Source organism: Bidens hawaiensis, unplaced genomic scaffold, assembly GCF_021521415.1.
Source record: "Bidens hawaiensis isolate Kalapana, Puna unplaced genomic scaffold, B.hawaiensis_p1.1 tig00001461_1, whole genome shotgun sequence".
Lineage (NCBI taxonomy): Eukaryota > Viridiplantae > Streptophyta > Magnoliopsida > Asterales > Asteraceae > Bidens > Bidens hawaiensis.
Window position 1 is genome coordinate 3,979,230 of NW_027491082.1, and position 12,840 is coordinate 3,992,069.

General features: G+C 44.8%; 1 protein-coding gene across 1 annotated transcript; it reads right to left on the bottom strand.

Moving 5' to 3' along the window:
• Positions 1–10,455: 10,455 nt before the first annotated feature.
• LOC143577423 (solanidine UDP-glucose glucosyltransferase 1-like) lies at positions 10,456–12,159 on the bottom strand. Its single transcript, XM_077061261.1, has one exon. The coding sequence runs from the start codon at positions 12,121–12,123 to the stop codon at positions 10,753–10,755; it is 1,371 nt and encodes a 456-aa protein (XP_076917376.1). The 5' UTR covers positions 12,124–12,159; the 3' UTR covers positions 10,456–10,752.
• Between the last annotated feature and the right edge of the window lie 681 nt (positions 12,160–12,840).

The window sequence follows — 12,840 nt, forward strand, 5'->3', positions numbered from 1 at the left end:
TAAACCAACCATCACCGAACCAGAAAGATGGGCCTTCAACGGCAAATACCCTGACCAGGCCGTTTCCATTGGCCCAACAGTTGTTGATCCCACACGCACCTTACTCAAGCGCTTATTACAAAAAAACGCTGACATCTTCGCGTGGACACCAGCTGACATGACTGGTGTACCCCGAAGTAAGGCAGAGCATAAGCTCAAATGCGATCCGGCTGTTACGCCAATCGTACAAAAGCGCAGAGTAATGGGGCCAGAACAAACTAACGCGTGTAGAACCCAAGTCAAGGAACTCCTTGACGCAGGCATCGTACGCGTTAGTAGATATCAAAGTAGGGTTGCAAATCCCGTTATGGTACCGAAGAATAACAAACAATGGCGCATGTGCATAGATTTCAAGGACTTGAACAAAGCATGCCCCAAAGATTGTTATCCGTTACCCGAAATTGATCTTAAGGTGGATTCGTTGGCACCGTTTCGCCTTAAATGCTTCCTAGACGCGTATAAGGGGTACCATCAAATCCACATGGCCGTTGATGATCAGGAGAAAACCGCTTTTCGGACGCCCGATGGCACATTTTGTTACCAAATGATGCCATTCGGACTTAAGAATGCCGGGTCCACATACCAACGCCTGATGGACAACCAGTTTCATGCCCAAATTAGGAGGAACTTGGAAGTCTACATGGATGACTTGGTCATCAAAAGCCCTGACGCAGAAGCGATGTTGAAAGACATCGAAGAAACTTTCAACACGCTCAGGAAGATAAACATGAAGCTCAACCCGAGCAAGTGTGCCTTTGGAATGGAAGAAGGGAAGTTCTTGGGGGTCATCGTCACTAAAGATGGCTTCAGAGCGAACCCTGAAAAGGTCGAAGCCATTATCAAAATGGAATCACCTACTACCATCAAACAGGCTCAGACACTGAATGGACGACTAGTGGCACTTAATCGCTTTTTGGCAAACCACGCGGATAAGTCGATTCCTTTCGTATCAACGTTGAGAAACTGTTTAAAGAAAACGCACTTCCGCTGGACACCAGAAGCGGAAGCAGCTTTTCAGGAGATTCGGTCACGCTTGATCGAACTCCCAACGCTCACAGCACCAAAAGCGGGAGAGGAGTTAATCCTATACCTTTCCGCAACAGATAGAGCAACCGGGGCAGTCCTGCTAGTAGAACGAAAAGGCATCCAGATGCCAATCTATTATGTCAGTCGTATCCTAACAGACGTAGAAACCCGGTACTCTACCCTCGAAAAATTAGTCTTAGCACTTATACACGCTTCACGCAGGTTAAGACGATATTTCCAGGGTCACCCAATCACCATTCTCTCCAACTTCAAACTTGCAAATGTTCTAGGCAAACCCGAGTTATCGGGATGCCTAGCCAAATGGGCAATTGAGTTGGGGGAGTACGCGATAAAGTATAAGCCAAGACCAGCCATAAAAGGCCAGGTTTTGGCCGACTTTATTGCAGAAGTGCCTGCATCGCGGGAAAAAGAGTGCCAGGAAGAGGCTCAACCCTCTCCAGCACAAGACATCAATGATGTCTGGCGACTCTACACTGATGGAGCAGCCAGTAACGAGGGTTCAGGCGCAGGGCTGAAACTAACCAACCCAGCAGGCCAAGAATACACTTACGCTATTCGACTGGATTTTCCAAGTACGAATAACGAAGCCGAGTATGAGGCATTCTTGGCTGGGCTGAGAATTGCGCGTAAGATGGGAGTGAAACACTTGGAAGCCCACGTGGATTCCATGTTAGTAGCCAATCAAATCAACGGGACGTACACGGCCGTGAACGACACAATGGCCCTGTACCTCGCACAAGCAAAATCCCTTATGCGCGATTTCAACGACTGCAAAGTCATACACGTCAAGCGAAGTGAAAACAAATCTGCGGATGCGTTAAGCAAGCTTGCATCATTAGCCTTCACCCACTTAGGAAAGGACATCCGCATTGAACTCCTCGAGACACCTTCGGTCCCGCACAAGGAAATTTGTGTCATCCAAACCGGCACAGAAACGTGGATGACACCAATAATAAAATACCTTGCGGCAGGTACACTACCAGAGTCAAAAACACAGGCAAGAAAACTACGCTGTAAAGCACTGAATTATCAACTCATCGATGACATCCTTTACAGACGTAACTTTCTTGGCCCACTCTTAAGATGCGTGGACAACCAAGATGCTGACTACCTCCTAAGGGAAGTACACGAAGGCATCTGTGGAGTACACGCAGGTCCCCGCGCTGTTGTAGCTAAGCTAAACAACGCGGGATACTTTTGGCCGGGGATGCATACGGATGCGCTGGCATACATCAGAAAATGCAGGTCTTGCCAGCTCTACGCACCCAACACGCACCGCCCGAAGAATGAACTTGTTCCAGTCACCTCTTCATGGCCATTTCAGAAGTGGGTCATCGATGTGACAGGCCCATTTCCTACAGCAGCAGGAAATGTTCAGTTCCTAGTGGTAGCCATCGACTACTTCACCAAGTGGATAGAAGCAAAACCTTTAGCCCAAACAACCGCGAAACATATCAAAAAATTTATTTGGGAATTTATTATTTGTCGTTTTGGACTTCCACAGAATTTGGTGAGCGATAACGGCACCAACTTTGCTGACAAGAAGCTACAACAGTGGCTGAAAGAACTTCAAATCACCCACACCTTTACCTCAGTGGCACACCCGCAAGGTAATGGTGAGGTGGAAAGAGCAAATAAGAGCATCGTCGAAGGCATCAAGAAAAGACTCTTGGAACACAGATCCGGCTGGGTGGACGAGCTTCCGCACGTCCTTTGGGCAAACAGAACGCTGAAGAAGGCCAGTACGGGAGAAACCCCGTTCAGTCTCACTTATGGCACTGAAGCCATGGTCCCGGTCGAAATTGGTTTACCCTCACCAAGGGTCTTGATTCAGCCAGAAGACAATGATGCGGAAAGACGGTTAGATCTTATGCTAACCGAGGAACGCAGAGACTTAGCCGCAGTGCGTGAAGAGAACTACAAGCGACAAATGCAAAAGTACTACAACACGCGGGTAAAACTCTGCAACTTCAATGTAGGAGACTACATACTGCGTAACAACGAGGCTTCGAACCAAGAACGCCCAGAAAAGCTGGCCCCGGTCTGGGAAGGGCCATACCTTATCAAAGAAGTTCTGGGAAAGGGCGCGTACCGGCTCGAAAGGCTCGATGGCACTCCCATCCCAAGAACATGGAATGGAGCTCAATTACGCAAATGTTATATGTAGATCAATTCCAAACTTGTAAAGAAAAGGCCTAGAGCCACTTCTAATGGAAATGATTCTCCTTTCACAATGTGTTAATAGCCTTACCTTTATACTTATGAACTTCCCACACTGATGTGCCGGTATTCACCGCATAAATGGGGGAAGAAGTAAGTCGTTACGTGTGGAAGGCGGCAAAACCAGCATAAACACAACGGTAAAAGTTTCAAGTTTTAAGGAAAACCTACACGCAGGTCAGATGTAAGTAAAGTTTAGCCATCCTTGTAAGTGCAAGTGACGGTCTTACCCGCACAATCACGAACAAGGAGGCAAAACTTCAACCTATCATCTACCACGTCCAAAGGTTAACTTATTCTGAACACTTAGAAAATTTCAAAGGAAAAGATGAGGAAAACTTCCACGCAGGTCAGATATAAGTAAAGTTAAGCCATCCTACTAAGTGTAAGTGACGGTCATACCCGCACAATCATGAAAGAGGAAGCGAAACAAACTTATAATTTGCCACGTTAAAAAGTTAACTTATCTAAGTACTAAAGAAATTGCTAAGTTAGATCAAAACATGCGTAAAATAAACAAGGCAAAGAACTAACACAATCTTTATTCCATCAAATTCAAATATTACAAAGATTGCTATACAAAAGCAAAAATCTACGCTAATGGTGGAAAGGGATCTTCATAATCAAGCTTCAGGACCACTTCCACTTGGACCCGCTCCATCAGTAGAGCGTGGTGGTTCAAGGAAAGCTTTAAGGATAGCTAGCCCATCATCAGCAGCAGCGACTTCGTTCACCTTCTCCACCACCGGATGCGGGAAGGCGGCATACTGGTTCACTGCTTGGTCATAAACAGCTTCAGTATCCACATCATACAAAGGGAAGTTGGAAGGCGGGATGCCTTTCTCAACAAACCCTAGACCAAGCAGGAAGCCGGCCTTGAGCTTGGGTACAGGCGCGTTCAGCTTCACTTTTATTGAGGTTGGCAAGCAACACTTCCTTTGCAGCAGCCTCTTCGACGCCCTTTAGTTCCGCTCAGTGTGGTCAAGCACGCCCCTCTAATCCAGGATCTCTTGGAGCTTCTTCGCGTCCTCCATCGCCAAGGCATCATGAGCCTGTTGGAGCGCCTCTAATTTAGCTTTAAGTTCCTCATTCTCGAGGCGTAGAGGCTCAGCAACAGCTTCAGCCTTGGTGGCCCTTTCAGTTGCGTTCCTAGCAGTTTCCTTAGCCAGCCGAAGCTGTTCGTTAACAGCTTGGGCAGCCTTGGAACGGGCCTCGAGACGGGCCTGAACCTCAACTTCAAGGGCCTTGAACGCCTTCTCCTTCTCTGCAGCCGCGGCGGAGAGCCTCCTATTCTCCTCCCGGACAGCCCGCGCCTGAGCAACTTCTTGAATGCGAGCTGCTTTTAACTTGTCGTTTTCACGACAAAGCAGCTCGACGCGCGGCTGCATCCGGGCCAGGAGAACCCGAAGCTCATTGGTTAGCCTACCCTCCTGGTAGCTAGCCATGGCTTCCCCCAACGCACCACTGGGAGCTGCGTGACGAGCCCAATCCACGCACTCCACAGGGGTGCGAAGGGTTGTTCCTCGGCGGATGTTCCATCGTGGAACATACACTTCATTGGAATCCGACACTGCAGAAAACAAAAAGCAGTTAGGAAAAGATGATATATAAAATAATAATAATAATAATAATAATAATAATAATAATAATAATAATAGGCCAAGAGAACCCTACGCACCTGTAGGGTCAATAACAGGCCGATAGCCGCCAAACCCGTCACCTGAACCCAAGGGAAATCCGTCCAAGAGGTCAGGTAGACGGGAAGGAGGTAGAGGTTGGCGAGAAGCCCCATGCATACCTGAAGGATCGGCCGTCGATACCGATGACGGAGGAGGCATGGTGAAGTCCGCCGCGGTCGCCGCTGCGGAGTCCGCAGCAAAAGTAACCGCCAGCTCAGTGAAAGATGCGGTAAAAATGGCACTGACAGCCGGCGGTGATGTCGTCACAACTGGAACAGTTGGCTCAATGGAATGAGCAACTGAACCAGTAGGCGCAGGCGCAGCCGCCTGGGTCGTCGCCTCAGGTAGGCTGACCAAGCCTACCGTCATGGGCGGAGGGGTACTCCTCTGCGCTCCACCCTGGAATGCGTCAACATCCACGCCTGCACAAAAGATAGTGTTTATAATGGAAAGCTATGAAGTTAAAGATAAAGGAAGTTTGTACTTACGGGTTTTCTTGAGCCTAAAAGTGCGGACAGGCGGGGACGAACCCGATGGAGCCGGCCTCTTTGCGCCGCTCACCGTCGTCATCCGGGGCTCTCCGGAGGTGACAGTCGCAGCCTCCGGAGCGGTGGTCTTATCACCACCGGGGTTCCCCGCCACCTCCTCGCTCTCGGCCTCTGAGTCAGACCGAGGCACCGGATCGGCAGTGGAGGCCACCTTCTCCTTTCCCTTCCCACCGGCAGCCTTCTTCTTCCGCACCAACGGAGGACCATCTGCGGATTCCTCATCAGAACATAAGATTAGAGGAATTCCAGCAGAGGTTTCAACATTGAGGGGTCGAGGGTCGAATAGCGCCTTACCTGGCCGCCTGGCGCTAAGGATCTCGTGGCCTAGCGGGTAGACCTCCACGAATCGATCCGCCGTTTGTTCTAGGATGGGCAACTCGTTCTCGTCTAGAGCGTGAGTACCCATCCGAGCGGGACTGTCAGCCTCCCGCGGATACAGGAGCGACTGCAAGTCGTTCCCCTCTGAAATAAACAAGAAAGAAGTTAGAAGAGATTCTAAATCAACAAAAAGAAACAGAGCATACCGTAAGGAACAGAGTTCGAACCGTATTCAAGGACGATTGGGATCTTTTGCGCATCCGCATCCTTCCACGCCCGGCTCATCCCGAGCATCACCATCCCGGACTCCGCAAACCGGTAAACCGGAGATTGGATTCGGGATATCTTCGAGAACCATTCCGCCTCCTGGTAGTTGGAGGCGTGAAGGCTGGGAAGTGCTTGCCCGTTCTTGAATTTCATGGCAAGGGGGATGGCGCGAGCGGAGATGAAGAAGAACTCCCGCTTCCATGAGCGAAGACTGCGCTCGGTTGCGCTAATCTTCAAACCCTTAATCCGAGTTATCAGCGTATACCACCCCTGGATGCACCTCCAGGAGTAGAAGGTCATCAGGCGGTCGACAAAGGGCTCAATGCCCCGAATCCGGCACACCCACTCGAAGTGGCGAACCTTCGCGATCGCCATCGGGTGCACCTCGGTCAGGTGCACACCGTGCCTCTCCAGGACACGGTACACAAACTTTGTCAATGGGAACCTAAGATTCCCATAAACAAAGAATGCAGCATATACCCCGATCTTGCCTCTGGGGGCATCATACACCGTCTGATGGGGTTCAGGAAACTCAGGCTCGAGAGACTCGAGCATGAACTTCCTGACGATGTACTGATACAGATCGACAGGCAGAGCACACTGGCACTCGCCAGCAGTACTCTTGTCATCGGCTGTAGATTCGAGATCACGAGAAGACAACTTGCAGACGAAAGAAGAAAACGATTTCAAGAGACTGCTCGACTGAAATGTGAGTATTCGCCGGAAATCGTTTTGAAGATGAAGAGAAGAGTGAAAGTGTGGATTACAAAGAACCATCTCCCCCTTTATATACTAATCGCAATTAATGCGATGAATTTAATGCGGAAGAGAGAGAAATCGAAGGTGCAATGAAACTATGACACGTGGCAAAAAGCAAGCTGGCAACAGCCGTTGAAAGGACGCGTACCATTAATTTCGCGGCCACGCGCCTGAAAAATCGCGCCCACGCGCCTGAAAAAGCGTCTGGAATGACCAGGTACTGTCACGTCACCATAACTTCCTGCACGTCCTGACACAGTCAGAAGAAAGCGTCGCACGACGTTTCAGAGGTTTGGACTGTTCTTATCCTTTCACCAACTCTTCGAATTTCAAAATTCAAAAAGATTCAAAAGTAAGCGGGAAAATACCCCTTACCTTGGCAACCAAGTAACCATAAGACGGGTGCGGGTACAGTGTCAAGGCAAAACCCTTCACATACTTAACACCCGCAGGGAATTGACGCCAGGAATACCTTGGAAGTAAAGTAACCGTAAGACGAGTGCGGGTACAGTGTCAAGGCAAAACCCTTCACATACTTAGCACTCTGCAGGGAATTCAAACCAAGAAGGATCTTCTGGGCCATGCTTGCGGAAACGGGAATAACATCCCCGCGTGACGGGAACGTCGAGAACTATATTGTTTGAAACTCCAAGATGGAATTGGTGGTTTTAGTATAATTGATCAATATGTTGAAAACTACCAAAACCCCATGGAGAATCCACACAAGTGGGACTCAACGCTCCTGACTTGTGAGGAAGTTACAAACCTACCCGCTTCATACCCAAAGATCAAGCAGAAAAGTCGGGAATTTCTGCGTGACATCAGGAAAACCGCGGGAAGAATCCCCACGGAAAACCTAAAAACTAAAAACCCTTTTCAAAACCCCTTACTAGTCCAAAAGTTCACCTCACTTATTAATAATTCATGAGAAGAACATTGGACTGGGGGGACTTGAAGAGGTAGGTCCCAGCAGAGCTCAGTTGGACCCGCAAGACTCCACCTTGAACAGGGACGTCTGCGCAACGACCAACTGCTCCCGCAGGACCCACCATGCTCAGAGAAAAACCTTACGCGCAGTACGCCAGCTGTACCCGCAGGGAAAGCCTCCCAATGGTGAAGTACCCCGCCTGTTCCCGCAGTTGCGGATACAAGCCATCAGGGAAGGCTACCCGCAATAACAGCAAGGCTACACGCACAAGGCACTAGCTACTTCAGTAGTCACATGAAGGAATGAGCAAGGCGGGAATACTCCCGCCTAAATGAGCCAGTCCATATGCTTCTGGAAGATCTTTTGTACTATACCTACTAAGGTATGGGCAGAACAGACGATCTGACCAGAACAGCCCATGAACCAATCACAGGGTGACAGCTCACCGACAACAGTACGAGGAGGAGCACCCTCTAGTACTGTTTGTCATTATTAGCCGCTGCCTACTCACCAACCCTTACTATGGGACGTGCGCAGCTTACAGTTGGTGGAACAGTGCATAGCCGGCAGTAAAGGAACAGTGTACAGCCGACCTTGTTACTGTCGGCCGTAGTCTATCCACCAACCAGCATGGCCTGTGCGTAGTCCACTGTTGGTAGAACAGGAATACTATTCAGCCGGCTGTACCTTCTAGGAAATCTACCTTCGGCTATAAATACTCCAACACCTTGGAATGGTAAGGACATCATCTGATATCTCATTATCTTATCTAGCAATCTCTTAATATACACTTATATTCAGAGCAATCTAGTCTGATTCTCACGCCGGAGGGTGGTCACAAGGAGGAACCCCCCCCCCCTTCTCAGTGACGAGCTTACGGTGTCTGTTTTGCAGGTCACCTGAAGAACAACCTTCTCTGCTGGACCTCATACTCGTGGGAAACATTACTTAACCCCCAGATTATCCGTAATCTGCCCCGGGTCACCTAGTGTTTCTTCAGTGTACATAATCGTTCAAAGACACGATAATCCTAGAGCAATCATGAAAGACACATGAAATCAAACGCAACAACGAAAATCAATCAAATATTGTAGCATTGTTCACCACATGATCAAACTTTGAATCATTACTACAAAGTTCACAATAACACTTTTACACAAGATGTACAGAGACGAACAAATGCAACAAAATCGATGTGTAATCATTAATGCATCCAATTGAAGAACAAAATTTATTTGTGATCTCCTCCAAATCGCTTATTCGAGATCAGCCGTATCACTCTTATTTCTTGACTATTAGCCGCCGGTATTGCTATCTTCGTAAGGTATATGATAAAATCAAGGAAATTTATAAAAAAAAGAGAAAATGAGAAAATGAATGACTCTTATACCACTATGATAAAATAATTTAGAACGAAATGGCAAAATAAACGACCCGATTCTATCTATACCATCTCAATTAATGTCACGATGAATACATACAGACACACATAATAAATAATCAATTTTTAAAAGTTCTTGTAAGTTTTTTATTACATCGAAACAAAAGGCAAGCGGGCAACAAGCTGTGCCGCTACCAATTTTTGAATTGCAAAACAATATTTTAAAAGTCACATTTGCTAATCTTGCAGTTATAAAATTACTATACATGACCAGTTGAACATGAGTAACTCCATGGCTTCAGACGCGAGGAAACCAGAAGTATCAAAAGAAGTAATAAATACATGTTGGTTGTTAAGATACGCCTTCTAAAGTTTAGTAAATTTATTGAAACGTAAATTTATTGAAAAGGCCTTTATGGCCGTAGTGTTCCTAACCATGCTGTGATGGTAAAAGACTAAAAGTTCATAATATTTTATTTTGATTTATATAATTATTTCAATTCATGAAACACAGTTTCATAAAGAATTACAAGGATAAGTTCATGAATCAACGCATTTAAACCTAAAGTGAACAATATAAACCTAATCAAGGGTTAGTGGTCAGTTTAACATGTTTAAGTTCATCAATTAAGGCGTTAATTCCAACCATTTAAAGAAAAACAATATTTTATTTTGATTTATATGATTACTAGCTTTTGAACCCGTGTATTACACAGGATTTATCAAATGATAAAAATAAATAAGGTCCGTTATTTCAATTGTGATTATCAAAATACCTATGAATTAATTTAATGTAGACTTAAAGGAAAAAGCAAACGGGTTAACAAAAATTACTAAAATAACATTGTTTTGGAAACGCCGGGTGTTGATTTGCAATAAATTTAAAAAAATGTGTTAAAGTTGCGTAATTGGTTAAACTTCACGTATGAAAATGACACTATGTTATAAAATCCACACTATGTTATAGCCCACTTGATAAAATGATTTTAACCCGTGACCCACGGATAGCTAGAATGAATAAGATAAGAGATTAGAGATTAGAAATTAGAAGAAATATAGGCTTGACACCTAAGACTCAACATTTTCTTTTATTAGTATAGTAAGATTTCAGTTCATGAAACACAATTGTATAGCGAATTACAAAGACAAGTTCACGAATTAAAGCATTTAAACCATTTAAACCTTAAGTGAACGTATATATCCAGTTTAACATATTTAAGTTCATCAATTAAGGCGTTCAAACCATTTAAAGAAGAACAGTATTTTATTTTGATTTATATAATTATTTCAGTTCATGAAACACAGGTTCATGGCGAATTACAAAGATAAGTTCATGAATCGAAGCATCCAAACCTTAAGTGAACAACATAAACCGAATCAGGGCTTGGTGTTCAGTTTAACATATTTAAGTTCATCAATTAAGGCGTTCAAACCATTTAAAGAAGAACAATATTTTATTTTAATTTATATAATTATTTCAGTTCATAAAACACAGCTTCATAGCGAATTACAAAGATAAGTTCATGAATCAAAGCATTTAAACCTTAACTGGACAGCATAAACCGATTAGGGTTTGGTGTTCAGTTTAACATGTTTAAGTTCATTAATTAAGGCGTTCAAACCATTTAAAGAAGAACCACCTTCCTCAACAGCTTTCTTCGCCTTCACAGCTAACTCTTTTGAGTTTTGCATGATGTTTTCAGCTATAGTAGACCTGCCGGTTAAAAGCTTAATAGCCTTTAAAATATCATGTTTTCCGATAATAGGGCTAATAATATCAGAAGTAGGGTTCCAAACGTCCGTCCCAACGCCCACCCCTATTCCTAAAAGCTCCACTAGCTTCTCATTGTAAAATTGATCTGCATACAACGGCCACGTCATCAATGGCACACCAGCCGTCACGGCCTCAAGCACCGAGTTCCAACCACAATGAGTCATAAATCCACCAACGGATGGGTGTTGTAAAATCTCCACCTGTGAGGCCCACCCTGTAATAATCAAACCCTTGTTTTCCGTCACCATTCTCTCCACAAACCCTTCTGGCAGACCACCGACCCCTTCGTTTCCCTTCTTCCGCACCACCCAAACGAACGGTTTCTTCGATTCTTCAAGCGCCAATGCTATTTCAGTTATCTGAGCTTCTGGGAATCTCACCATACTTCCAAAACAAACATATATTACTGATTTTGGTTTTTGATCATCAAGCCAAGTAAGGCTACTATTTTTCTCCAACGCACCGCCATCATTAACAAATTGGAAAAGAGGACCTATATGCCAGATTTTCATACCTGTAATCTTCTTAAAGTAATCCGCATAAGCCGGTTCAATCTCATAGAACGTGTTGTGCACTAATCCGTAACTTCGTTTCTCTGATTCTCTAACGTCTTTCATCATATCACCCATGCGGGTTTTGGTCAAGAACATGTGTGAGACTTGAGATCTCTTCATGGTGATGTTATCTGGAAGACCAGGTACTATAAAACTCTCGGATTCTGATTTTACATTAGCGTAAGGAGCATGCACTTTCAAGCTATGGGACATTGAGTGATAAATGAAATTGTTAACGTAAAACAAGAGTCTTGGAATTTTAAGCTCCTCAGCGAGATCCACTGTCCATGTTGCAAACATGTCCGAGAAGATGCAGTCTGGAGCCACATCTCGAACCAATTGTTCCATTGGTGCCTGGAGCAGTTGCACGCCTCGGAAAAGTGCGGTTTCCATTTCTTCAGTAGTACAAGCGCCAAAGCTTTCTATTCCAACGGGCAGTCCGACTTCTGATGCTGGGAAGTTGATGGTACGGACGGTGATAGGGTATCCGATGTTGATGTCACGATCAATGGAAGTTTGAAACGTGAGGGCGTTGTGTACGGTGGTGATGATGGTGCACCGAAAGCCACGAGCGGCGAACACCCTTGCGGCTTGAACTAGAGGTATCATGTGGCCCGGGGCAGGTGAAGGGATGAAGACAACATGAAGGTCGGTAACCATGACGAATGTGTATGTGTAAAAGGTTTTGGTGTGTTGTCTATGTTGAGGTGGTAGGAACGTGCATGATCTCTAAGTAACTGTATATAATAATTATAATATAGGAATGCTTCATAGGTGTTAATGAAATTTTGTTCGTTTAAAAAAAAATCTATTCGTGGGTTTAGTCTTTCCTTTTAATTTTCAAATAGTTAGACGGAGATTTTGTGGATGGAAATCGTTTCACGACTTTTATTCAGAGCACGGGCTAGCAACCATTTCAACCATTTTTTTTTTTCAAACGAGTAGGGTTTACCAAAATAAACTCACGAGTATGGTCATGGACACATGGTGTACTCTTTTGAAATTTCGCTATTAATGGTGTTTTTTATGTAATTTCGTCCCGATTGTTCCGGTATAAAATGTTTGCCCAAAATGATTTGAAAAATAACTCTAACTTTATAAGAATAGGGTAAGCCATGATTTGAAAGTTACTGGATTGACCGCAACCTAATGATCCAACTGAACGTGTAACATACAAATCACGTTGATCAATGCAAATAGGAATATAAACCAAAAAAGAAATTAGTAAAAAAATGTTTTTAAAATTTTATATTAATTAAAACATAGAGGAAAATATTTATTAAAAAACTATCAATTATAAAGTTGCTATCATATAAACCTTTCAAA